The sequence below is a fragment of the Myotis yumanensis genome, unplaced genomic scaffold (assembly GCF_028538775.1).
Source record: "Myotis yumanensis isolate MYYU_CA2020_CCGP unplaced genomic scaffold, mMyoYum1.0.hap1 SCAF_19, whole genome shotgun sequence".
NCBI classification, from domain to species: Eukaryota; Metazoa; Chordata; class Mammalia; order Chiroptera; family Vespertilionidae; genus Myotis; species Myotis yumanensis.
In genome coordinates this window covers 15,219,761-15,245,247 of record NW_027223770.1, presented here as the reverse complement: position 1 = coordinate 15,245,247, position 25,487 = coordinate 15,219,761, and the positions used below count along the sequence as shown (strand labels likewise).

Genomic DNA, 25,487 nt, shown 5'->3' with positions numbered 1-25,487 from the left:
ACTCTGGGTACAGGGAGGACTTTAGATAAGGTGGTCACAGGTGGCTGCCCTCTCAGGAGGTGACATTGAGCTAAGACTTGAATGATAAGAAGGAAACAGCCAGAAAAATGTATTTCAGGCAGAGTAGATATCAGATGCTAAAGACCCTAAAGCAGTAATGAGCTTGACAGTATTTAGAAACAGGAGTGGCCCTTAGGGTGAGCACAGGAGAGATATTGTGGAGAAATTTATTCACTAGTGGCAAATCATCAACGCAGTTATAATTTTGATTAAAATATCCATAGCCTTAACCGGTTTGGCTCAGTGGATAGAGCGTCGGCCTGCGGACTGAAGAGTACCAGGTTCGATTCTGGTCAAGGGCATGTGCCTTGGTTGTGGGCACATCCCCAGTAGGGAGATGTGCAGGAGGCAGCTGATCAATGTTTCTCTCTCATCGATGTTTCTAACTCTCTATCCCTTTCCCTTCCTCTCTGTAAAAAATTAATTAAAAAATATATAAAATATCCACTTTAGCCAGTTTATCTCAGTGGTTAGAGCATGAACCCATGGACTGAAGGGTCACAGGTTTGACTGTAGTCAAGGACACATATCTGGGTTTCAGGCTCAATCCCAGGCCCTGGTCAGGGTGTGTGTAGGAGGCAGCCAATCAATAAGTCTTTCTCACATCAATGTTTCTCTCTTGCTGTCTCTCCACCTCCCCTCTAAAAATCAGTGCTGGGGCGGGGGGGGGGGGGCAGGAGGGGGGCTAGCCAGTTTATCTCAGTGGATAGAGCGTCAGTCAGCCTATGGACTGAAGGGTTCCTGGGTTCGATTCCAGTCAAGGGCATATACCTGGGTTGCAGGATTGCTCCCCAGTAGGGGGCGTGCAGGAGGCAGCCAATTAATGATTCTCTCTCATCATTGATGTTTCTCTCTCTCTCTCCCTCTCCCTTCCTCTCTGAAATCAAATGTGGACATTTTAGATTAAATGTAAAGCCTATTCAAGGTAAGTAACTAGAAACAGTAGGATAGTTACAACTTGTTAAAAAATATGTACCAAACCAAAAACCTACATTGAATATCACATTTCATGGAGAAATGTTTGAAGTATTCCCTTTAAAATCATGAAGGAGACAAAGATGGCTGCTATGGTCACTTTCAGCATTTTACTGACGGTCCGCAGCAGCCCAGGAAACAAGGAAGTTTCTGTTTTCAAACTTTATGATCATCTTTATAGAAACAATAAAGTCTGTGGTCTTAGAGAATAAACAATTCAGTGGTCTGCTTAATATCAGATCAGTGTGCAAAATGAATTGCAATACTTTCTACCAGTAATAGATAAAAAATATATAATTTAAAAATATTTACACTAGCAACAGAAAATATGAAGTACTAAGGAATAAACTGAATAAAAGATGCGACTGACTGACATGAAGAATGACTATAAAGCTTTATTGAAATACATTTAAAGCATCAAAAAAGGGACACATATCATAAAAAAATCTATTCTTCCAAAATGAATCTCTCAACTCTATGTCAGCCCAGGAGAGAAACAAAACAAACAAAAACCAGGCATTTTCCTAAAACTTGACAAATTAAATAATTTCTATAAAAGAAGAAAGGAATAAGTCAAAGTGGTTTTGATGAAAAAGCAGAGTAGAAAGGGCTGACCTATAAGTTATCAAGGTTATTAAAAACCATAGTAAGGAGTGGGCCTAAGCCATCAGTAGGACATCCCCTGAGGGCTCCCAGTCTGTGAGAGGGGGCAGGCTGGGCTGAAGGGACACCCCAACCCAGTGCACGAATTTTGTGCACCGGGCCTCTAGTGTTGATATAAGCTTAGCTCTGGGTTGGTAATTGTCGAAGCTGGGCATTGGACATATGGGGACTCACCAGATCTTCATAAAAAAGATAAGAAGGAAAACAAGAATATTATGACAATAGGATACCAGGTTTCACCCATCAGATTAGCAAACATTTTCAAATCTGATCATTCTAAGTGTTAGCATGAACATCAAACAGTGGGAACTCATACACAAGTGGTAAGGACATAAATTGACACAACTAATTTGGACGAAAATTTGGGCACAGAGGGAATACCCTAGGGGTGGTAACGTTTTACTTCTTCAGCTGGGTGGAAGGTACGTGAGTGTACACGACAGTATGCTTTAGCCCTTTTGTGTGTAATAAAATAATTCGTAGTTAACAATATAAAAATTTTTCACAATATATACAAATATCGACTCATACACCTGAAACATAATGTTATATGCCAATTGTATCTCAATTACAAATATATATAATATATGTATAAATATTTTTCAGTAAAAGGAGGGGGGAGTGAAGGAAGAGGCACAATAGTACACATTGGGGGAATGAGATTGATTTCGGTTCAACAATCAACTTTTACTGAGAACTGATGAAGGAACCTTGCCTTTCCTACAAGGGCACACAGTCCTCCGGCAGGAGAAAAATGCTGGTTTATCTCGGTGCAGAGATAAACATGCGGCCCCACAAGTCAAAGCGTGGGCGGGGCAGGCTTTTGATCCCACATCAAAGGTCCGAGCTTTCCTTCTCTTTACCACCCCCACCCCCGCTCGCCCCCCGCCCTCAATAGTCTAATTCAGAATGGTTTCTGGAGTTGAGTCTTTCATGACCTGCACGCAGTAAAATACATACAGCACGGTGCTGAGTGCAGTTCCACGTAGCTTTCTGAAGTGAGTGAAGGGGAAGAGAAGGGCAGCAGTGTGAGGGTGAGACCCAACACCTGTGCCTTCCTCCTGACATCTGTCCCAGGGTTTCCCCGGCAACAGGAATAAACAAACATGCACCCTGGGCTTCTAGATGATTCACCAGGTGAGTCCCGATCCCAGGGGAAGAAGACATAGGGATGTGCCAGACTCACATCCCATAAGGAGGAGGCAAAACACGGGTGGTCATCTTGGTATCAGCACCTCCTACAAACCCTTTCTGGCTTCCCCCTGGCCTTCCTGGGGAGTCCCCAGCTTCCTCATGGCCTTCCTGGGGAGTCCCCAGTTTCCCCAGCGCCTTCCAGGGGAGTCCCCAGCTTCTCTAGGGCCTTCTTGGGGAGCCCACAATAATGGAAGCCCGCTGGGCAATCTGATCCCAGCATCACATACAAAATGCTACCAACTCTGGCTCCTTGGGCCCTGTCAGGCCGCGGGGTCCAGGCCCTGAGCGCTCTCTCACTTGATTTCCAGCTTGTGCCAGCTTCCTGGGTCCCTCGGTGATGGCAGAGTGTCAGCTGAGGTGCTGCAGATCTGAAAGAGACCAAAGAGAATCACAGGGCTTGTCACCCTTCCCCAACATGTCTCCACCTCTTCTTTTTTAAAAAAATCTGTCTTTATTGGCTTTATTTTTTAAAAGAGAGAGGAATGTCGATGTGAGAGAGAAACGGATTGGTTGCCTCCCGTATTCACCCTGACCAGGACTGAACCTGCAACCTAGGTGTGTGTCCTGACAGGGAATCACACCCACAACCTTCTGGTGCTTGGGAGGACACTCACCCACTGAGCCACACTGGCCAGGGCTCTTCTAACTTTTTATCTATTTTACTTCCCCCTGTAATATAATGTCCTCCCCCTATCAGAGGCAATTCTTCCCCATTATTTTACACTTCTTCTTGCCTTATTAAACCACTAGAGGCCCGGTGCACGAATTTGTGCACAGGTGGGGTCCCTGGGCCTGGCCTGCAATCGGGCCGATCAGGGCCGGCTGGCCAGGGGGAGGGACTGCCGGAAGTTGTCCAGCTGTGGGAGGTTGGCTGTGGGAGTGCTCTGAACACCAGGGGGCAGCTCCTGCCTTGAGCCTCTGCCCCCTGGTGGTCAGTATGGGTCATAGCAACCGGTCAAGCGGTCGACTGGTCATAATGGTCGCTTAGGCTTTTATATACATAGATAGATGTTCCTCCAACCTGGCCTGCATGAGAGAAACTCACACGAGGAATGCTAGCAATAGCTAAGACTTATTGAGGCCTTGATAGGTGCCTGTTATGAGCACTTTCCATGTGCTAGGCCCTGCTCTGAACACGTACTTAGTGTATAGACTGATTGCGGTACACGGTATCATTCCGTGTCCCAGTGAGGACACCCAGGCACAGAGGGGTTCAGTAACTGCCCAAGAAGCACACTGCTTTCAGAGCCTACGTGTTGAACTCCTGGGCTATAGGGCTGTCTCCTGAAGGCCCAAGCAGATCGATGCTGACCCTTTCCCCCTCCCCATCCCCTCCTCACAGAGCTTACAGCGCAGAATGGCCTCCTTGACTTGGCGGAAGCCTTGGTCGGGTCCCCGGCCGTCCACGAAGTACATGAAGCGGAGCTCGGCCGGGTAGGCGGCCCTGGCCAGGCCAGCGACGAGCAGGGGAATGGTGCGGCCCTCGGCCCCCGGGGCCTGGCTCAGGGCCTGCAGCATCTGGTACCTGCACCACGGGTCACTCAGGAAGCCGGGAGTGATGAACAGCACGCGGCAGTGGCTGCTGTCCAGCGCCCGGCACAGTTCGGACACGATGGCGCCGCCCGGAGCTGAGTCCCGCAGCTGCAGGAAGCAGCGCAGGCTGGCAGGGCTGTCTTCCAGGTAGGCCACCAACTCCTGCACAGCCGCCAGGTCCTCCTCGCTGTGGCACACGCACACGTCGTAGTCCCTGCTCCAGCGGCCACTGCTGCTGCTGGCAGCGCCCCCATCACTGCTGCTGCTGGCCGCGCCCCCACCACTGCTGCTGCTGGCCGCGCCCCCACCACTGCTGCTGCAGGAGGCGCTCTCCAGTGCAGGTGGCAGGGCAGCGGGAGACTTGGCCGATGCAGTGGAGTTGAGGTCCGGGGATGGGGGGTCATCCGAGCACCGTGGTGGAGCATCACTGGAGGTGGTTTCCTGGGACACAGGCATCTCCTTGGGCTTCTTGGACAGCGCCTGCCTGAGCCAGCCTGCGGGAGAAACTCTGCTCAGGCCTAATTCTTACCAGGCCGCCTCCTCTCAGCCATAGAGGGGAGATGGGGCCAGGAATCCCCCCGGCCTTTCTGCACCTGCCCACCTTCCTGCACTGGCCAGTACCACCCGACTCTCAGACCTACTGCCCGGGTATTCTGCACATCCTCAGGACCTGCCCGAAGTTCCCACTATCCTACAAGTTTTCCACACGGCTGGTGTGGCTCAGTGGTTGAGCGTGGACCTAATGAACCAGGAGGTCCCGCCTTGATTCCCAGTCTGGGCTCATGCCCAGTTTGCAAGCTCCATCCCAATAGGTGTGTGCAGGAGGCAGCTGATTTAATGATTCTTTCGCATCATTGATGTTTCTATCTCTCCCTTCCTCTCTGAAATCAATAAAAAGACTTAAAAAAAAAAAGTTTTTGGGAAGACATAAGAATGCTGACTGTTTTATAAGTCCTACAGCAAGTGACTGTAGTTAATAATATTGCATTGCATATTTGAAAGTTGCTGAGAGAATAGATTTCAAAAGTGTCTACAATAGAAAAAAAATTCTCTCTGTATGGTAACAGATCTTAACTAAATCTGTGCTAACCATTTGACAATATATAAATACTGTATCATTTATACATCTGAAACAAATATAATGTTATATGTCAATTATACCTAAATTTTAAAAAAAGCCTTGGTATAACAACAATATGGGGGGTTGGGGGGAAAGAACCCTGGTGGTATTACCAACCTGACTGAGAAAGACCCTTGGGTGGGCCTACCCTACCCAGAACTTCCAGACTCGACCAGTGGACCATCTGCGAGTCTGTGAGTAGAGCTACGCGAAGCTAGAAGGATCAGCAAGCCCCCAAACTCATTTTTAGCACGGAAGGGGGATCAGATCTGGAGGAAGGTGGGCCAGCCATTATGGAAGAGAAAGAGGGGGAGGGACTAGCATCTGTCTGGCCCTGAGCAACCCTAGGTTGTTGCTAAAAGGAAAAGGAAAGTATGGAAGAGGGCCACTGCTCAGAGCCCCAGGGAGCACAGAGCTTGGTGATTGGGGACCTACACTCCGGAGTCAAACAGACATCTGAATGGACCTGCTGGCTTTCTGCATGGCCTTAAGCAAGTCAGTCTACGTCTCCACTTCCTCATCTGTAAAATGGGTTCGTTTTAGTTGTTGAAGATTAACTGGGATCATGCAGTGTCTGGTATATTGTCAGTACTCCATAATGATTTCAGCTCAGCTCCCCAGCTTCTGGTAGGGACAGAAAGTTTGGTGTTCCGGAGATGGATGTGTTTTCTCTCTCTGCTTGGCCCCTTCCTCTGAATGATTCTGGAAGATTGAGATGATAAGAGACACACAAGGTAAGGCACTCAGCACCATGGTTTTCGAGCTAGGAGAGTTAGCTGAGCCAGAAGGACTGAAGGTCCCAGGGATGCACGCCTCCTCTGTCCTCAGGCACCAAAACCAAGGCAGGAGCCCCCATCGTCAGCCTCCCTGCACCTCTCCCCTGGGTTGGGCCAGACAGGCCCCCGCCTCACCACTAGGGATACTGAGGACCACTCACAGGAGCGAGAACAGCATTAGGAGTCTGCTTTCACTCACCAGCCATCTTGGCCAAAGGCTTCTTAGACCTGGAGCCAGAAGCCGGGACGGGGGTGGATGAGGCCATAGTGTTAGGTTCAAAACTAACCCCATGAGACCAGGCATTGGTAACGTGGGATAAGGGAGGAGACCCAGTCTTGACCTCATGGGACAGCCATCCTGCAAGAGACAGAGAGGGAGAGGGTCACATACCTTACTCTCAGCTCCAGGGGGTGGGCTCTGATGATCTCTCTCCTGATGCCTGACAGAGTTTCAGTTTGGTCCCTCAACCCACATGGCAGAGATGCCCCTGTGACTGGGGCTGGTGAGATAAACCCAAGTCTGTGTGGTGTGGTGAGACTCACAGATGGGTTCGGCATGACCAGCAGGGTCGGCTCTCTGCTCCACCTGGCCTGGAGGGCATCCGGCAGCTGGGGAAGGGCAGCCGGCAGGCAGCTCTTTACAGGGACATCCGGTGTAAATGCTGAAATGGGAGAGGCACGATTGCTATGTGGACAAATCATTTTGTATCCAGGTAGGCCGATGCTGAGCAAAGAGAGGGAACACGTGTAAGAAGCCTCGAGAAACTTTTCCTCTAAGTCGGCCTTCCCTTGGATAACTTCCTCCATCCACCCACCACCACTCCCTCTCTTCCTCCTTCTCACCAGCCCCTCCTCCCTCCCTCAGCTGTCAGCTCAGGGAAGCAAGGCCGCATAGTGGAGAAGAGACTGCAGCTTGTGCAGGCCCAGGGCCTGCAGCATCTGGTACCTGCACCACGGGTCACTCAGGAAGCCGGGAGTGATGAACAGCACTCGGCAGTGGCTGCTGTCCAGCGCCCGGCACAGCTCAGTGGCCTTTGGCAATTATGCCAGAACCTGCTGCTCAGCCTTGTCATGAAGATTATGGGATAATTTATGTAAAGGACTAATGGTATATGGCACATTGTGCTCAGGAAACAGTGGGATAGTATGTATTTAAAATCATCTAGATACTGGAGGGATATACTATGTTCATGGTTTAGAAGAAGACTCAATAGTGTCATCAGTTTTTGCCAAACTATTATTTAGATCGATGCTGTCCCTCATTCCAGAAGGGTTGTGGTTTGGGGGGTGGGGTGGCGGCGGGATTGTCAAACTGCTTCTAAATGTACATGGAAATGCAAAGGATGGGCGACTTCCCATGTTCTCTTCCCACCGCAATGCCCAGGATGTCCCTGATGGCAGAGGTTTTCTCAGCCTAGGTTTCTGGGGGTGACTCCCTGTGGGGCAGAGCCTGCCCGGGTCCAAGCCAGAGCCAGAGATGGAGGGCTGGTGGAGCGCTTGGCTCTACAGCTATGGAGCAACAGGAAGAGGGCTGCTTCCTCACCTCACTCTTTGCTGAATCTGCAAAGTCAAAACAAACTCTTGGGGAACTTTCATAGAAGAAACTTGGATGAGACACATTTTGAAGGAAGGGGTTTCAAAATGTAAAGAGCGGCATCCCACATTGGACAATAATGCTTTTCCACTGTTAAATGCTAAACACCCCTACGTGAAGCTGATGACTGTAAGATAAGAGGGACTGTTGATTCATGAAAATATACCAACATTAAAAAAAAAAAAGAACTTAAAACTGCAGGAACAAGGGGGCAGGAAGAGAAGGTGGCATGGGGGCAGGAATCAGAGACATACTTGAAAGAGAAAAGCAGTTAGCGGCTAAGCCCGGCAAAAAGGACACAGACAGGTAAACATCTTTATGTGTTTCTTTCCCTGCTAACATCCTCTGGGTTCCAGACAGCCTCGTGCTGGGTTGACGCCTGATAACCACTGTCAGGTTTTGAAATCCTTTTCCTGCTTAGGGATTACTGTGTGTCGACATCTTCAGTTCAACCATCCAGTATATCCCTTTTCCCCCAGTAGTAAACGGTTGTCACTTGGTTTTTATAGTATTCGAGTATTTTTCAATTTTGTTTGATTTTTAAATGTGTTATTTGGCCGTCAAATACTTAAACTGGAGAATCATTTGATATTTTAATGATAGCCTAAAGATTAAAAATTAATCGAATACTCTAATCTACTCAATAGATGTAGATTTAAAAGTTTCAGTTTTCCATTTTATAAAAGGACTTGCCCTTCCAGCTATACGTGCTGATTTGGAGTAATTGCCTTTTTTTATTGGTTGGTTAAGAAAAAATCCAGCCCTAGCTGGTTTGGCTCAGTGGATAGAGTGTCGGCCTGCGGACTGAAGGGTCCCAGGTTCGATTCTGGTCAAGGGCATGTACCTTGGTTGTGGGCACATCCCCAGTAGGGGGTGTGCAGGAGGCAGCTGATCGATGTTTCTCTCTCACCAATGTTTCTCTCTATCCCTCTCCCTCTCCCTTCCTCTCTGTAAAAAAAAATGAATAAAATATATTTTTAAAAAAAGAAAAAGAAAAAGAAAAATCCAGTTGCCCAACAGCCTAGGCCACTGGAAGTGGGTTGGTAGAAGCCCTGGTGACTAACGTTATGGAAAAGTTTAAACACAGGAAATAACACCATCATTGACAGAGGATAATTGGGCAAGATAGCAGGTTAAGTCCCATCAGCCACACACACTGGCTACTTCTTGGAGCCTAAAACCCCACAACATCTTCCCTGTTACTTTTCAGTTCTTGCACAGCTAAGGCTGTGGAGCTATGTATTACTCTCAAATATGTTTTAATCTTTACAAGATTTAGTAATAGTCACATATTGAGATTTGGGAGACAGTTTCCAAGCAGAGAAGAAGATATTTTATGTACCAACATAGGAGCATCTAAATATACAAAGCAAATCTTGATAGACATAAAGGGAGAGATTGACAGTAATAGAGTCACAGTAAGGGATTTCAACACCACATTGACATCAATGGATAGATCTTCCAGACAGAAAATCAACAAGGAAACCGAGACCTTAAATGACACATTAAACCAGATGAGTTTAATTGATATTTTCAGAATATTTCACCCCAAAGAAGCAGAATATACACTCTTTCCAAGTGCACATGGAACATTTTCCAGGCCAGACCAGATGTTAGGACACAAAACATGTCTCAATAAATCTAAAAAGACTGAAATCATATCAGGCATCTTCTCCAACAAGAATAGTATGAAACTACAAATTAATTACAAGAAAAAGCCTGAAACACAGAAACACACTGAGGCTAAATAACATGCTACTAAACAATGAATTGGTTAACAACGAGATCAAGAAAGAAATCAAAAGATACCTTGAGACAAATGAAAATGATAACACAACAACCCAAAATCTATGGGACACTGCAAAAGCAGTCCTAAGAGGGAAATTCATGGCAATACAGGCCTACTTCAAGAAACAAGAAAATTTTCAAATAAACAATCTAACCTTATACCTAAAGGAACTTAAAAAAGCAAAAAAACAACAACAACAAATTTCAAAGTGAGTAGAAGGAAGAAAATAATAAAGATCAGAGTGGAAACAAATGAAAGAGTCTAAATTAAAAATTACAAAAGCTCAATGAAACAACAACAAAAAAAGATAAATGAAACCAAGAGTTGGTTCGTTGGAGAGATAAACATGATAACAAGATTAATAAATCTTTAACAGGACGAGAGAGAGAGAGAGAGAGAGAGAGAGAAGAGAAGAGAAGAGAAGAGAAGAGAAGAGAGAAAGAGCTCAAATAAAATCAGAAATGACACCACAGAAATACAAAGGATTATATTATATGTCAACAACTGGATAATCTGGGAGAAATGGACAAATTCTTAGAAACATACAATCTTCAAAGACTGAATCAAGAAGAAACAGGAAATCTGAACAGACCGATTTCAACTAATGAAATTTAAACAGTTGTCATAAACTCCCCCGGCCCCCCCTCAAAAAATCCTGGACTGGATGGCTTCACAGGTGAATTTTACCAGACATTCAAAGAAGAATTAACACCTATCCTTCTTAAACTATCCCAAAAAATTCAAGAGGAGGGAAGATTCCCAATCTCATTTTATGAGGCCAGCATTATACTGATTCTAAAACCAGATAAAGACACTGCCAAGAAAGAAAATTATAGGCCAATATTCCTGATGGACACAGATGCAGAAATCCTCAACAAAATATTAGCAAACTGAATTCAGTGATATATTAAAAAGATCATACCACAAGTTGATGTTTCTCTCTCCCTCCTCATTCCTTTCTCTCTAAAATCAATAAACCCAATTTTTTATATCATACACCATGATCAAGTGGGTTCATTCTTGGAATGCATATCAATTAATATATTACAACACATAAACAAAATGAAGGATAAAATTCATATGATCATGTCAATAGATGAAGAAAAAGAAATTTACAAGATCCAGCACCCACATATGATAAAAACTCTCAACAAAGTGGGAATGGAACATACCTGAACATAATAAAGGCCATCTATGACACACCCACAGCTAACAACATACTCAATGGGGGAAAACTAAAAGCGTTTCACTTAAGATTAGGAAGTACACAGGGATGTCCACTTTCACCATTCTTACTCAACATAGTACTGGAAATCCTAGCCACAGCAATGAGATAAGAAAAAGGAATAAAACGTATCCAAATTGGAAAAGAAGAAATGAAACTGCCTTTATTTGCAGATGACAGGATACTAGATAGAGAGAACTCTTAAGATTCCACAACTACTAGTATTGATAAACTGATTCAGTAGAGTAGCAGGATACAAAATACTCAGAATTTGGTTGCATTTTTATACACCAACAATGAACTAACAGAAAGAGAAACTAAGAAAACATTCCCATCAAAAATAAAATAAAATACAATACCTAGGAATAAGTCTAATCAAGGCAGTAAAAATCTTTTCCTCAAAAAATTATAAGACACTGAAGAAAGAAATTGAAGACGATACAAATAAATGGAAGCATATACCATGTTCATGAATAGGGAGAATTAACATCATCAAAATGTCCATACTACCCAAAGCAATCAATAGATTCAATGCAACTCCAATGAGAATACCAATAGCATTTTTCACAGAACTATAATAAATAATCCGAAAACTTATATTGAACCACAAAAGACTCTAAATAGCCAGAGCAATCTTGAGAAAAAAGAACAAAGTTGGAGGCATTATGCTATCTAATACCAAACTATACTTCAAGGTATAATAATGAAAACAGCATGGTACTGGCATAAAAACAGACACATAGATCAGTGGAACAGAACAGAGAGCCCCATGCCTATATGGTCAATTAATATATGACAACAGAGGCAAGAACATACAATGGGGTAAAGACAGTCTAGTCAATAAATGGTGCTGAGAAAATCAGACAGATACATTTAAAAAATAAAACTAAGTCCTAACCAGTTTGGCTCAGTGGATAGAGCGTCGGCCTGCGGACTGAAAGGTCCCAAGTTCGATTCCAATCAAGGGCATGTACCTTGGTTGCGGGCACATCCCCAGTGGGAGGTGTGCAGGAGGCGGCTGATCGATGTTTCTCTCTCACCGATGTTTCTAACTCGCTATCCCTCTCTCTTCCTCTCTGTAAAAATCAATAAAATATATTTTAAAAAAATAAATAAAACTAAGCCACATTCTTACACCATACACAAGAATAAACTCAAAATGAATTAAAGACTTATATATAAGATTTGAAAACATAAAACTCCCAGAAGAAAACATAGGCAGTAAAATCTATGACGTTTTTCTTAGCAATATTTTTTCTGACATACCCTTTACGTATCCATATATTGTGAAATGATTGTCACAGTAAGTCTACTTATATCACCACACATAGTTACAATTTTGCTTTCTTGTGATTAGAACTTTTAAGGTCTATTCTCTTAGCAACTTTCAAATATATAATACAGTATTGTTAACTATATTGTACATTATATCCTCAAGCTATACATTATAGCCTCATGATTTATTTAGTTTATAACTAGAAGTTTGTACCTTTTGACCCCCTTTACCCATTTCATGCTCCACCCCTACCCCAGAAGCAAAATATCTTTTCAAATTGGACTTAAATAATACAACCACAGGGAAAAACAATAAATTGGACATTAAAATGAAAAACTTCTGTTCATCAAAAGACATTATTACGAGAGTGAAAAGGCAATCTTTTGAGAGAAAAGAAAGATATTTCAAAATTACATAGCCAATAAATACTTCACATTCAGAATATTTAAGAACTCTTACAAACTAGTAAGAGAGAAAATCTATTAGAAAAATGGGTGTAAGAATTGAACAGACACTTCACAAAAAGGACCTCCAAATGGCCAACAGGCATATGAAAATATGCAGAAGGCATTAGTCATCAGTGAAATGCAAATCCAAACCTCAGTGCAGCCCAGCAGGTGTAGCTCAGTGGTTGAGCCTCAACCTATGAACCAGGTCACAGTTCGATTCCCAGTCAGAGCGCATGCCAGGGTTGGGGGCACGATTCCCAGTGTGGGGTGTGCAGGAGGCAGCCAATCAATGATTCTCTCTCATCATTGATGTTTCTATCTCTCTCTCCCCCTCTCCCTTCCTCTTTGAAATCAATAAAGATATATTAAGAAAATGAAAACACCCTCAAAGCAACCCCACTACCCACACACTGAGCAAAAAGGCTCCTATGGAAGAGAGACAATAGCAAGTTCTGGTAGGGATGTGGAGGAAGAGGAACTCACAGGCTGCAGGGAGACATGTAAATTGGTGGGAGCAGACTGAAAAACTGTTTGGCACCATATAGAAAGCTGACACCGTACACAGCCAGCACCTTCACTCTAGGAACAAGCCCAGCATAAGTGCTTACACCGAAAGACAAACACAAGAATTCTTCGCAGCACTATTTACAATAACCCCAAACGTGGGGGGGGGGGAACCCCAAAACCAAAACCCATGTCCATCAATCCAAGTGTTGGGTGGCATGTAAAAATAAACTGTGGTCTGTTTGTACAGTGCAGCATTACACATCAATGAGAAGCAACGCTTGCCACAGGAAGCGTGGGTGACTCTCACATGCCATGCACCAAAAGGACAGGACATGGGATTCCAGTTACCAAAAGTTCAAAAGCAAGTGAAACTACTTTCTGGGGTTGGCAGGCAGGTCAGTGGTGGTGCCAGGCAGAAGTAGAGATTGGAAGCGGGTGTGGGAGGCCCCTGGAGAGCGAGCACTATTGATCTGTTCTGGATGCAGGTTGCACAGGAAAAGTTCAGTGTGGAAACTGGGTAAGACGGACGCTTACGACTTGGGCAATTTTTCAAAAGCTTGAGAAACAACTAAACGCGATTTCCTGGGACGGTGGGTGATTCCGGACCCTAGGTGGCCCTGGGTGAGCTGCAGGGCTCCCCTTTCGAAGGGTGGGCTTTGGTTTCTCATTTCCAGCAGGAGCGCGGAATCTGTCCAGGTCAATGGTGTCGCCAGCACTTTCCGCGGTGCCCCGCCCATGGCAGATGTTGGTTGAAGGACTCTGGAGGGAATGCCTGACAGGTCGCTGCCCTAAGAAAGCCACGTTCCTGCTGAAATGCGGCCATAAAGGCCGTGGGGAGAGCAGAGGGAGAGGCTGCGGAGTCAGAGGGAGAAGCCGCGGAGTCAGAGGGAGAAGCCACCGCCCGGCCAGGCCCGCCTCCCCGGCTCCAGCAGGGCGGGATCCCTGGACCAGCCTCTCGGCGACGGGATGGTGAGTGACAGCCGCCCCGGAGGCCCTTTTCACGCCGCGTCCGCTCCCGCTCGGGGTGCCCGAGGCAGCAGGTAGAGGGGCTGGAGGGAGGGAGGCGCTGGATCGGCAGGTGTGCCCTGCCCGGGGCTGGGTCGAGCGCGGGGGCAGAGGGCGGGACGCGCGCGGGTCCTGCCCACCCACGGCCGCCTCCCTCCCTGGACCCCGCCCTGCTCCGCGACCTCCCCACCGTCCCCCGCACCTGCTCCGGGCGCTCACCTGCGCGGGCCGGGCTGCGGTGCAGGCGGTGCGGGCGGTGCAGTGTGAACTCTGGCGCCCGCCCGCCTCGGCCGAGGGGAAGTGAGGCGCGGCCAGGGCACTGCCCCGCCCCCGGAAGTGCCAGGCTGCGCCCCGCCCTGGGCCCCGCGGGTCCGAGGCAGGTGGGCTCGCGGGCGCCCATGGGGTCGCCACTTGGGCAGCAGCTGGCCGATGAGCCCTGGGCCCACCAGGGAAACCCGCGGCCTCGGGGAGGAGGGCCCCTCGGCGCCCGCCCTCCTCCCCCAGCTCTGCCCGCAGCGCCCGGCTGCTGGCCAGAGGCACCTGGGTAGCTTATGCAGGAAAGCCCTTCTTCCCCTTCCCTGCCCGCCTCCCTCCCCAAATCCCCGCTGCACCGGTGCCATTCGGAGCTTGTGCGCCCACGGGGCAGCCCTCGCGTTAGACTGAAGATTCCCAGAGGCCGGGACGGTCTTCGGGCTCCAAAGGGAGCCGAGAGGCACCCAGGTGAACACCGAGCCAAGTACTGCGCAGGCATCTCCATAGCTCGGTGCCGCGCGGAGGGGAAGGCTTAGTCCCCACCCGTCGCACAGTTTACTAGTGACACCGACCGACTTAGTGATGAGCACAGTCCTCCCCCAGCCGCCTGAACACAGCCCGGCAGGATGACGGAGGGTTCTCTAACCTTAATAAGCTCATTTGTCCTCTCCAAGGAAGTAGCTGGTGGTGCGGAGCCTTTTTCCTCTGACCCATAGATGGGGGGTCTGTCCTGAAGGGCGAGTGCCCACTGGGCACCTAAGGACCCTACCTCCCGGGGTTAACAGGGGTGTCAGGTTTGACCTGATGGCCCCTAGCCCTACACCCCTGGCAAGTTCCTTCTTGTCCTAATGCGGGTGGCCCTTCCTCTTCCTGGCTCTTCACCCCGCACCCCCAGGTGCTTCTAATGTTCCTCACTGGCAGCACATCTGCCCTCTCCTCCCTCCCTCCCCCAGGTGATCCGTGAGACCCACCGCCATCATTCGCTTCATTCTGCTCTCCAAAGGACACTGGGGGTGAGGGCACTGTACTAGCTGTCACTACTCCCACTCACTCCTCCCTTCTGAACACGGCCCACACCTCAGACCCCGAGGTGCACCTCCTCCACACCGGCTCTCCGAGGTCCCCCTGACCTACTTGGGCTGCATCCAGCCCCCACGTGCATTTACACCGTTGACCATCCCTCCTCTGCCGGACCCCTCACCCTCCTGGCTTTTCTTCTGCCTCTGGCCACCTCCTCAGCGGCCTCTTCTGTGGCTCACCCCTTGGTCCCCTATGCTTCTCACGTCCTGTGCTGATACCATCCTCTCCCATGGGGTCCACATCTCTACCTCAGCCCAGACCATCTGAGGCCACAATACATTCAACCCTGAGGGACATCTCTACAGGTGTCCTACAGGCCCCTAACTTTTGTCCCTTGCAACTCCTCCCTGGCCTTCCTCATCTCCATGAAAGGCATGACATCCACCCAGCTGGCCAGTGCAGAGAAGGGAGCCGTACTTGACCCAATTTCTCGTTGCTACTGTAGCTTCGTGGATGGACCACAGCTGCTCCTGGGGTGTGGGCTGTAATAGTAGCCTTCCACCTGGCCTCTTGCTTTGACATCAGGGTGGGCAGGATGGTTTTTCTAAAAGGAAAATCGGATCATGTGTTTCCCTATTGAAAACCCTCCAGTGTCCCCTGCCCACAGAATGACAGAGCTCCGCAGCACGGCTCAGCCCCGGGCCCAGATGCACCTCTTCTTTTACCCCATGATCCTGTTAGGACAAATCATGATCCAGCCAGCCCTGGAATCTTGCTAATTCTTGGCCCCAGGCTTCTGTATATGGTTTTCCATCAGCCTGGAACCACCCCCGTCCCTCTCCCCCCTGCATTCACTTTGTGAAGCTGCTCATCCTTTAGGTTTGCCTGCTAGTGTCTCTCGAATAGGTAGCCCTAGACCAGCCGTGGGCAAACTACAGCCCGCGGGCCGGATCCGGCCTGTTTGAAATGAATAAAACTAAAAACAAAACAAAACAAAACAAAAAAACCGTAACCTTTTATGTAATGATGTTTACTTTGAATTTATATTAGTTCACACAAACACTCCATCCATGCTTTTGTTCCGGCCCTCCGGTACAGTTTAAGAACCCATTGTGGCCCTCGAGTCAAAAAGTTTGCCCACCCCTGGGCTAGACCCAGCCAACAGTTGGAGTTGAATAAATACTGCAGAGGAATGAACACGTCCCTTCCCTCTACAACCACAACCTGCAGGAAGGTGGGAAAAGGAGGCACTAGCTTGCCAAGGAAGATTTAAGAACGCTCCTGGGGCCCTAGCTGGTTTGGCTCAGTGGCTAGAGCGTCGGCCTGCAAATCGAAGCATTCCGGTTTGATTCTGGTCAAGGGCACATGCCTCGATTGCAGGCTCCTCCCCATCAGGGCCCTGGTCCGGGTGAGTGCAGGAGGCAACCAATTGATGTGTTTCTCTCACATTGATATTTCTCTCTTTCTCTCTCTTCCACTATCTCTAAAAAGCAATGGGAAAATATCCTCGGATGAGGATTTTTAAAAAAGAACACTCCTGGGAGGACAGGGAGGCTGTGCTTCTCCCAACCTGTGGTCAAAGGCTAGCGGGCACTTCAAAGGCACCTGCCATGGGGGGAAGAGAGGAAGGGACAGAAAACTGACAGGAAGGAGTTCATCACATTTATTGATTGATAATAAATTGGGGCCAGCTGCACCGGAATGCTCCCTGCCTGGACTCTGCGAAGAGGGGCAGCGGTGATCTTTCTGGTTGGTGCCAGGAGGGAGCCAGCCCTGGGCCTGGTGCCCAGGACCACTGAGGCGTTGCTGTCCAGCTGGATCGCCTTGGTGGGCAGCATTAGCCTGGGCCAGGCATCAGTCCCAGGGTCCTGCTCCCTCATTCTGTCAGCCTGGGCCTCAGGCGCAGAACCTCAGAGCCTGCAGCCTGCCCACCTGCCCAGCCACATGGGGACAGAATCACCTGAGTAAGAGGATGGAGGAGTTCTTGGCATGATGCTGGGGAGGAGGACGGGAACATGGGCCAGGATTTGACCAGGGGTGACAGATGGGGAAGTGGGGCCAGCGAAGAGCTTACAGGCTCAGATGATGTTGCGCTCTTCGACCTTCTCTCCCAAGTAAAAGCGGCTGAAGAGGAGAGAGCTCAGGTTGATGGTCTGGAACTGGCCCTCTAGCACCATCTCGGCCACAGCTCGCCCCACGGCGGGGGCCTGCTGGAGCCCATGGCCACTGAAGCCTGTGGCAAAGTACATGTTGACGACCAGGGGGTGGGGGCCCACCACGCCGTTCTGGTCAAAGGTGTTGTAGTCGTAATAGCCGGCCCAAGCGCTCCGAACCTGCAGGTGCACGAGACGCTGGGGTTCTCTGGAAGGCCGCCAGGGCAGCCACCCCCCTCCTGGTCAGGCCTCAGCACCCTCTACCACTGCCGAAGGGATTGACAGCATGGGTCCTTAGACCCGCAGAGTCCTTAGCAATTGTGAGGTGGATAGATGGGCAGAGGCTGAGGGCAGGCTTTCCAAGGGGCCCGAGATGCTCCAATGTCATGTCTCCCAGTTACCTTCAGGCTCTGAAAAGCTGGTACTCTGTGGGCCAAATGGGGCCACACCTTGTCCTGGAAGAAATCATGGTCCACTTCCAGGTTCCCCGGGTCCGGTTCCTCCTCCTGGGGTGAGAGGTGGGGACACAAGGACAGAGCCAGAGCTCACTGACCTCTTTAGTCAACCCCCTAGGTGGGTGGGGGATGGGGACGAGAGATCCCAATTGAAACCTGAAAGTGCTGCCACATCAGTAACAGCACTGGCCCTCCCCAGAGCCTGAAACTTTATTTATTTATTTTTTTAATAATTATTTTTTAATATATTTTATTGATTTTTTGCAGAGAGGAAGGGAGAGGGATAGAGAGCTAGAAACAGCGATGAGAGAGAAACATTGATCAGCTGCTTCCTGCACACTCCTTACTGGGGATGTGCCCGCAACCCAGGTACATGCCCTTGACCAGAATCAAACCTGGGACCCTTGAGTCTGTAGGCCGACGCACTGTCCACTGAGCCAAACCGGTTAGGGCAGAGCCTGACACTTTAATGACTACTGGCCTGTCCCCTCCCAAGCCCCGACCCCATTTAGCTCACCTCCGTGGGGCTGCAGCCACCCAAGTAGTTGTGGCCCAATCCTTCCCGGCGGAAATAGGCTCCACTGGTGTCTGCCATGAACGGGGTCTCCAGGCCTGGTCCCTCGGGGCAGTGCCAGAAGTACACGTACCTGCCATAACCAGGTGGATTCGGAAGTGGCGGGAATAGCAACTCTTCCCTCCTCCCACTGAACAACCGTTTTTTCTTTTTTTAAAATTTATTTTTATTGGTTTCAGAGAGGGAGGGGGAGGGAAAGAGATGGAAACATCAATGAGAGAATCATTGACGGGCTGCCTCCTGCACACCCCACACTGGGGATCGAACCCGAAACCTGGGCATGTGCCCTGACCAGGAATTGAATCGTGATTTCCTGGTTCATAGGTTGACGCTCAACCACTGAACCATGCCGGCCGGGTTTAATAACCTTTTATATTGTTTCTCTCCTCTTCTCACCAACCTCCTCAGCTGCCCTGGGGGAAGTCACCTTTTCCTTGGCTCCACAGGTAGCTTGGTGCCCTCCAGGGTGCCAGGTGGCCCCTTCCCAATACCAGCCAGCTCTGCTACTTGCCCGGACCAGGCCCCGGCGGCATTGATCACGAGTGCACATTCCACAGGCTGGTATTCCAGGCTGTGGTCCATCTTCACCTGCAGGCACAGAGGGGGAGGGAGGCAGGGACTGGCCCATACGCTGGCCACCATGAGAGGAACCTTTCTTCCTGGAAGTGGGTAGAAGTTCCAAGCGACAGCCGTTACTGTTCTCCTCCCTCCCTCCTTGCTGGTGAGGAAGTTATGCAGGCTGGCAACTTACATGGACTTCATGGATCCTCTTCAAAGTCATCTCTTTCCCACTGCTGGTCTGCATGCGGCTAGATGACGTGATGAAACCTGCAGGAGAAAGAAAATGAAAGAAGCCCTCGAGGCCTTGGAGAGGAAGGAGAGGGGGGTCCCGGTGTCCTAGGGAAAGGAATTGGAAGGCTGGGCAAACCCAGACCCTGCAGCCAACAGGGTAATGGGGATGAACCTGGCTGCACTCAGGGCAGGAGAGCACTGAAACCTTCTAGCCAATCACGAGGCGGAGGCAGCCTAGTCAGCAGCTGGAGTCAGGATGCCCACGACCAGCCCTCAGGGGAGAAGCCCCTTCCCCCACCAACCCTTGTGAGTGAAGATAAGACACGGTCTCGGCCTGCGCCCTGGATGGCAAAGGATATGAGCAGTGGGCAAGGGGGGCAGACTCACGTGTCACCTCTCCCTGGCAGAAAAGGACCCCCAGGGACTGGATCTTTCGCCGAAGCCCTTGGAGCAGACACCAGGGGTCAAACCAACCTTCACCCTCCAACCCTGTGAGAGAAAAATAGGAGGATGAAGAGGGTCGAGAGCCCTCCTGTCCTTTTGTTTCCCGCACCCCCAACTCTTCTTTGGGCTGGTACGCTGGGGAAAGTCAAGCTGACCGACCGCACCGAGTCAAATCCTGCGGAAGAACAGAGCTGGCATGGCCTGGCGGGGTGGGGGGTGGGGGTGGGGGGGCTGCTGGTCAGAGGGAGGCACTGCTCAGTGACGTGGCTGCAGGGTGCTGAGGCTTCCCACCTGAGGTGCCCGCAGCCCTCTGCCCTCTGCGCGCGCGTGCCTCACCGTAAGACGCCAAGGCCACTCCGTCCGTGTTAATCCAGGGAAACTTGTTCTGCAGCTGCTCCGGGGACATCAGACACACTTTGGCTCCTTCCTGCCTGAGAGAAACACGTGTGTCTGTGTGTATGTTAGTGAGGATGAGCGTGCAGAGGGAGCAGTACGGACCCAGCTCCACAAGTGGGGATTCGACCTCATTTATGCCCCTTCTCTGTCCTTGCTGAATGGATGGGGGACAAGCCTCCTCGGCTCTTCAGCATCTGACCCCTTCTTCCTTTCCTACACCCTAGTGTCCGTTGGCTGCACAGCCTGAATCCCTTGCCGTCCTTTCACAACAGGGTGAGTCGCTGTTCCCTCTGCTCTACCTGGGACAATCACACCCACTAGCCCAGCCACCTCCTCTGGGATTCTGTTCCTTGAGCACCCAAAGGCTGCAATGCGATGCTCAAAGAACACACCCCTAAGCCAGAATGCCTGGTTTCACTCCCAGCCACCACTTCGATTTCCCCACATGTAAAATGGGGATGTTCTGATCAAATTGAGTTATTATCTGTGAAGCAGTTAGGACATTACCTGATGTCACGTGTGAGACTTGGAGACCTGTCTGTTGGCGATTCCTGCTCTTGACTGACCATGGTTAACACGGAGGGCAGGGCTGCCATATCCGGCCTGCAGGCTATTTCTGTACATGAGCCATACTCATGCTTTTTTTTTTTTTTTTTTTTTTTTTTAGCGCTGCTTTTGTGCTTTGATTGCAAGTTTAGTGATTGCAATAGAGACTGTATGGCCTGCAAAGCCTAAAATACTTACTATCTGGCTCTTACAGGAAATGCCTGCAGATTCCTGGGCCCCTCCCTAGAGACTCTGATTTATCAGGTCTGGGGTGTGTCCTAGGTGGTTCTTATCGGGCAATGCAGGGCCCACCAGCAGCACTTTGTCTATATCACAGCCCGAGCACAGGGCCTTGAAGTTCTGCATGTGCCTGCCTTTCCCGACTGAGTTCCCAAGGGGCGGCGACCTGTCTCATCAGCTCCGTGGTCCCAGCCAGGATTTGGCTTAGGGCTTACTGCCTGCCTGTGGCTGGGAGGCGACTCCGAGGCCGTGCCCGGCACCCACCTCTGCACTTTCACGTTGCTCTCCATGATTGCAGCGCCCTTTTCTGAGGCCAGCAAAAGGTACCCTGAGGGGTTGAACTGGACGTCCAGGGGAGGGTCATCGACTACGGCCAGGTACTCCTATGTGCAAAGAAAGCTCCTCAGAGAAGCTGGTTTAGAGAAGGAATGGAGAGCACTCCTGGCTCCTCACTTACAACCTCGGGGCTCAGGGCCGTCACCCAGATATAAGCCTCCTCTAGGCACCACACTGGGAAGAAAACCAGGGCTCCGATTCCTACTTGCCCGACTGCTCCTGCTTCTTGTTTTCCCTCCTCTCTCTGGGCTAAAGGAGGGGACACCCCCCCAACCCCCAAATCTCACTGCACGTACATTGATGTTCCGTAGAAAGTCCACTGAAAAGAGGGAGAGCTGGATGTTCTCAGGCAGCGAGAACTGCTGGCGGATCCCGCCCACGGAAAGCCCGGTCGAGGCCTGGGAATACTGTGGGAAGACGAGGAAGGCTGAGGTGGAGCAGCACCCTGCTACACAGGAGCAGAGACTGTCATGGGTCCTGTGAGCCGTGAACCCTGAGTTAAAGGGGAGTTCTTGCAGGTTTAGGATCTAGGAGGAGCTGCATGGATAAACCCAGCAGCCCAGAGAGGACAATGGTTATAGAAGTCCTCATTAGCAGATGTGCACAGCAAACAGAGTCAGTCATCAACAAAGGGACAGGCAAAATGTTAATGGCCCAGAAGTCCAAGGACAGGACTTTTGATCTTCTAGTTGGAAAATAGAGGGATATGGCCAAAGTAGCAAGATTCGTGGTTGGGCCCTGGCTGGGTTGGCTCAGTGGATAGAGCGCTGGCCTGCGGACTGAAAGGTCCCGGGTTCGATTCCAATCAAGGGCACATGCCCAGGTTGCGGGCTCAACCCCCAGTGGGGGGTGAGCAGGAGGCAGCCAATCAGTGATTCTCTCTCACTTATGTTTCTCTTTGCCTTCCTCTCTGAAATCAATAAAAATATGTTTAAAAAAAAAAAGATTCGTGGCTGGCTGGCAGTGGTAACAGGAACAGCTAAGTGTAAAACCTGAGGCGTGATGGAACCTAAAAAGGGGGCTGAAATAGCTGTTTGTATTAATTATAACTTGAATGCAGGCTCTCTTCGGCCTGACCTGTGAGATCTCAAATGATGCAACACTGAAATGTGCTTTCAAAGGCAAAAACCTATTGCCAAGGCCCCTAGTTGGAAGGAGGAGGAACCTGGGACTAATTCTACACAAGGTCCAAAGCTCAGTCCCCGCCCTGCAGACTCCCGAGAGTCCTTAGTAAAATCCGAGTCCAAGCCCCACTCCTGACTCTGCCCTACCCCAGACCTCACCGTGTGGTCCCGATCCACCACCAGCACCTTGATGGCACCTCGGGGCTTCTCCAACCTCTTCAGCCAATAGGCCACGGACAGGCCAAGCACCCCACCCCCCACAATCACGACATCCGAGTGTTCAGGGGGCAGGTGGCTGGTGTCATACAGTGGATCCCAAGGCCCTCCAGGAAGAGCTGACTGGATCTTCTTCTTAATTTCAGACACCTTTTCAGTCCAGTCTGTGGGATGCAGTTATGGTCAAAGAGAGCCATTCATTTCCTTTGCAGGTGGTAGGGGGTTGGGAGATGGGTACAGGAAAAGGTGGGCTACATTGACACTGAGTTGGCAGTCCCCACTGTCAGCCCCTCCCATGAGGTCCACGTGCGGCCAGCAGTATTCAGCAGCTTTGCTATAGGTTCTGCATGCCATCAGCCTCTCTTCCTTTTCATGCATCATGCCCTGCTCAAGATTCCACCTCCTAAGATTAACAGTCTATACTCTCTCCCTAGGATAGATGACTTACACGTATATATCATCTCCTGAGCACACCTATCTTTCTGGTGAGCCTGAGGCTCATATACTCAACTGCATTATCATCACCACTTGGATGTCCCAGGCTCCTGGAACAAGAGGTCCCCGCACACTCCAAGCTGCAACCACTGAAGCATGGCACCTCACCCTGCATATTCGTCACCACCAGCAGACTTACATTCATGTCCTATATGTTACAAAGTTCCGATGACTCTGACTCGGAAACATCTCCCCAATCTGTCCCCTTTTTTTTCTATCTCTGCCACCACTGCCCTAGACTGAACCACCACCATCTCTCACCTAGACTAATGCAAAAGCCTCCTAACTGTTCCCACTAATTTCCCTCTTGTCACCCTCCCCCAGTTCTTTTCTACATCGTAGCCTGACTGGACCTTGTCTGAACACTAATTTAATCACACACCCTCTTGCTTAAAACCCTCCGATGGCTTTCCATTGCTCTAAGGATAAAAGTCCAGAATCCATAAACGTTCCCAGGGAGACAACGCACAATCTGGCTCCTGCTCGCCTTGTCCTTCTCCTCTCCCCGCACTCCCAGCCTGTTTCCTTGATGACACCTTACTTCCTCCCATCACAGGGAACCTACACAAGTGCTCTCTCTGTTTTGAAACTCTGGGTCCATTTTGCCGAGTTAACTCTGCTCCCCTTAGGTCTCAGCTCAGTTAACATCTTCTCAGGGAAGCCTTTTCTGACCTCCTAGACCAGCAGTCGCCAACCGGTGGTCCGTGGACCACTGGTGGTCCGTGAGGTCCAAAAGGTTGGCGACCGCTGCCCTAGACTATGTTGAATTCTCCTGCCACATTATCTCACAGCCCTGTGAACCTCTTTTGCAGCACACAACACATTTGCAACTTTGAGTTTATTAGTGATAGCTTCACACTGTGCTATGTGTACCTTCTTCACCACCCAATCTCCAGCCTAGCAGAGTACCTGGCACATCCTAAGTGCTCAATAAATATCTTGAGTAAATGAATCCTTTGTCATGAACACCTAACCCACAAATCTCCAAGTCTTCTCACTGTTTCCAATACAACGTTCAGCGGCATTAGAATCTTTCTTTGATCTGGGCTTCCCTTCCCACACATTCCCTACAACCACTCAAACTGTTTAGATGGCTTTGGCTAGTTCCTTGCATGGGAACAATATTTTTCTCCTCCTAACCTTTGCCCAGTTTTCCAGAACCTGGAACACACACCTTCCCAGAACCAGTAACCATCCTTCAGGGCTGATCTCGGTAGCCAGGTGCTCCATGTAGGTCTACCATGACACTAGCTGGAGACGACCCAGTCTTGGTCTAGAACAGTGGTTCTCAACCTTCCTAATGCCGCGACCCTTTCATACAGTTCCTCATGTTGTGGTGACCCCCAACCATAAAATTACTTTCGCTGCTACTTCATAACTGTAATTTTGCTACTGTTATGAATCGTTATGTAAATATCTGATATGCAGGATGTATTTTCATTGTTACAAATTGAACATAATTAAAGCATAGTGATTAATCACAAAAACAATATGTAATTATATACGTTTTCCGATGGTCTTAGGCGACCCCTGTGAAAGGGTCGTCCGACCCCCAAAGGGGTCGCGACCCACAGGTTGAGAACCGCTGGTCTAGAAAGTCTCCCCTCTCCGGCTGCACTTCAGGCACCCCCAGGACACATATAGTGAGTCCTCTCTTCTTCTTCTTCCCTCTTGCACGGGCCGCAGCACTGAGCACGCATGCAGCACGCGCGCAGGACTTGGTGCACATTCGTGCAGCCGGTGGCTCAGCCTGGTCTATGCTGGTGTTGAACTGAGGTCTAGGATCTGTCACCCGAGAAAGGCGACCCGGAGACCCGTACGCCTGTCCTGGCCTCACAAGCTCCATGGGGCAAGCTTAGCCCCTTCTCACAGCTGACCCACTGTCTTCCCAGCCTGAGCCGGGGTCCCAAGTCCTGAAGGTCACACAGCCGGAGACTGGGGGTACCCCGGAACCACGACACCCTCCGGTGTCCTCAACTTTACCCGGAGTCGAGCCTCCACTGCGTGTGCTTAGCCCCCGGCCCACACAGCCTCGACCTGCCAAGAGCCATAGCGCCCCTCGAAACATGGTCCTTGCGAGCACGACCCTTAAACCTGGCGCCGCCCCCAAGACGTCATTGCTTCGCGCCGCCGGCCATTCAGACGAGCTCATCCATTGGCCAGCGGCGCCCTTGGGCCCCGCCTCCCAGCGCTATAGGCCTCCCGTCTCCTCTTGACCTCCCAAGAGCCCCGCCCAGCCCCGCCACGGGCCAGCCTGCTACGTCATCGCTGCGCGCCG

General features: G+C 49.9%; 2 protein-coding genes across 9 annotated transcripts; both read right to left on the bottom strand.

The window, feature by feature from the left end:
• Positions 1-1,405: 1,405 nt before the first annotated feature.
• On the bottom strand, positions 1,406-16,154 carry TIRAP (TIR domain containing adaptor protein). 6 transcript variants are annotated; one of them, XM_070399540.1, is made up of 5 exons: positions 15,916-16,154; positions 6,865-6,983; positions 6,521-6,679; positions 4,242-4,919; positions 1,406-3,260 (listed from the first exon to the last, which is right to left on the bottom strand). In XM_070399540.1, exons 3-5 carry the CDS (start codon positions 6,585-6,587, stop codon positions 3,241-3,243), a joined length of 765 nt encoding a protein of 254 aa, XP_070255641.1. In that variant the 5' UTR covers positions 6,588-6,679; positions 6,865-6,983; positions 15,916-16,154; the 3' UTR covers positions 1,406-3,240. The 6 variants fall into 6 exon arrangements, with proteins under 6 accessions (XP_070255641.1, XP_070255642.1, XP_070255643.1 ...); XM_070399541.1 differs by lacking the exon at positions 15,916-16,154 and adding an exon at positions 14,386-14,473; XM_070399542.1 differs by lacking the exon at positions 15,916-16,154 and adding an exon at positions 14,369-14,385.
• Positions 16,155-16,474: 320 nt separating this feature from the next.
• FOXRED1 (FAD dependent oxidoreductase domain containing 1) lies at positions 16,475-25,301 on the bottom strand. 3 transcript variants are annotated; one of them, XM_070399423.1, is made up of 12 exons: positions 25,193-25,301; positions 22,658-22,878; positions 21,671-21,781; positions 21,303-21,421; positions 20,193-20,287; positions 19,800-19,901; positions 19,372-19,448; positions 19,048-19,208; positions 18,564-18,693; positions 17,993-18,097; positions 17,513-17,771; positions 16,475-17,398 (listed from the first exon to the last, which is right to left on the bottom strand). In XM_070399423.1, exons 1-11 carry the CDS (start codon positions 25,275-25,277, stop codon positions 17,517-17,519), a joined length of 1,461 nt encoding a protein of 486 aa, XP_070255524.1. In that variant the 5' UTR covers positions 25,278-25,301; the 3' UTR covers positions 16,475-17,398; positions 17,513-17,516. The 3 variants fall into 3 exon arrangements, with proteins under 3 accessions (XP_070255524.1, XP_070255523.1, XP_070255525.1); XM_070399422.1 differs by having other exon boundaries at positions 16,475-17,771; XM_070399424.1 differs by lacking the exons at positions 21,671-21,781; positions 22,658-22,878; positions 25,193-25,301 and having other exon boundaries at positions 16,476-17,771; positions 20,193-20,283; positions 21,303-21,395.
• Positions 25,302-25,487: the final 186 nt, after the last annotated feature.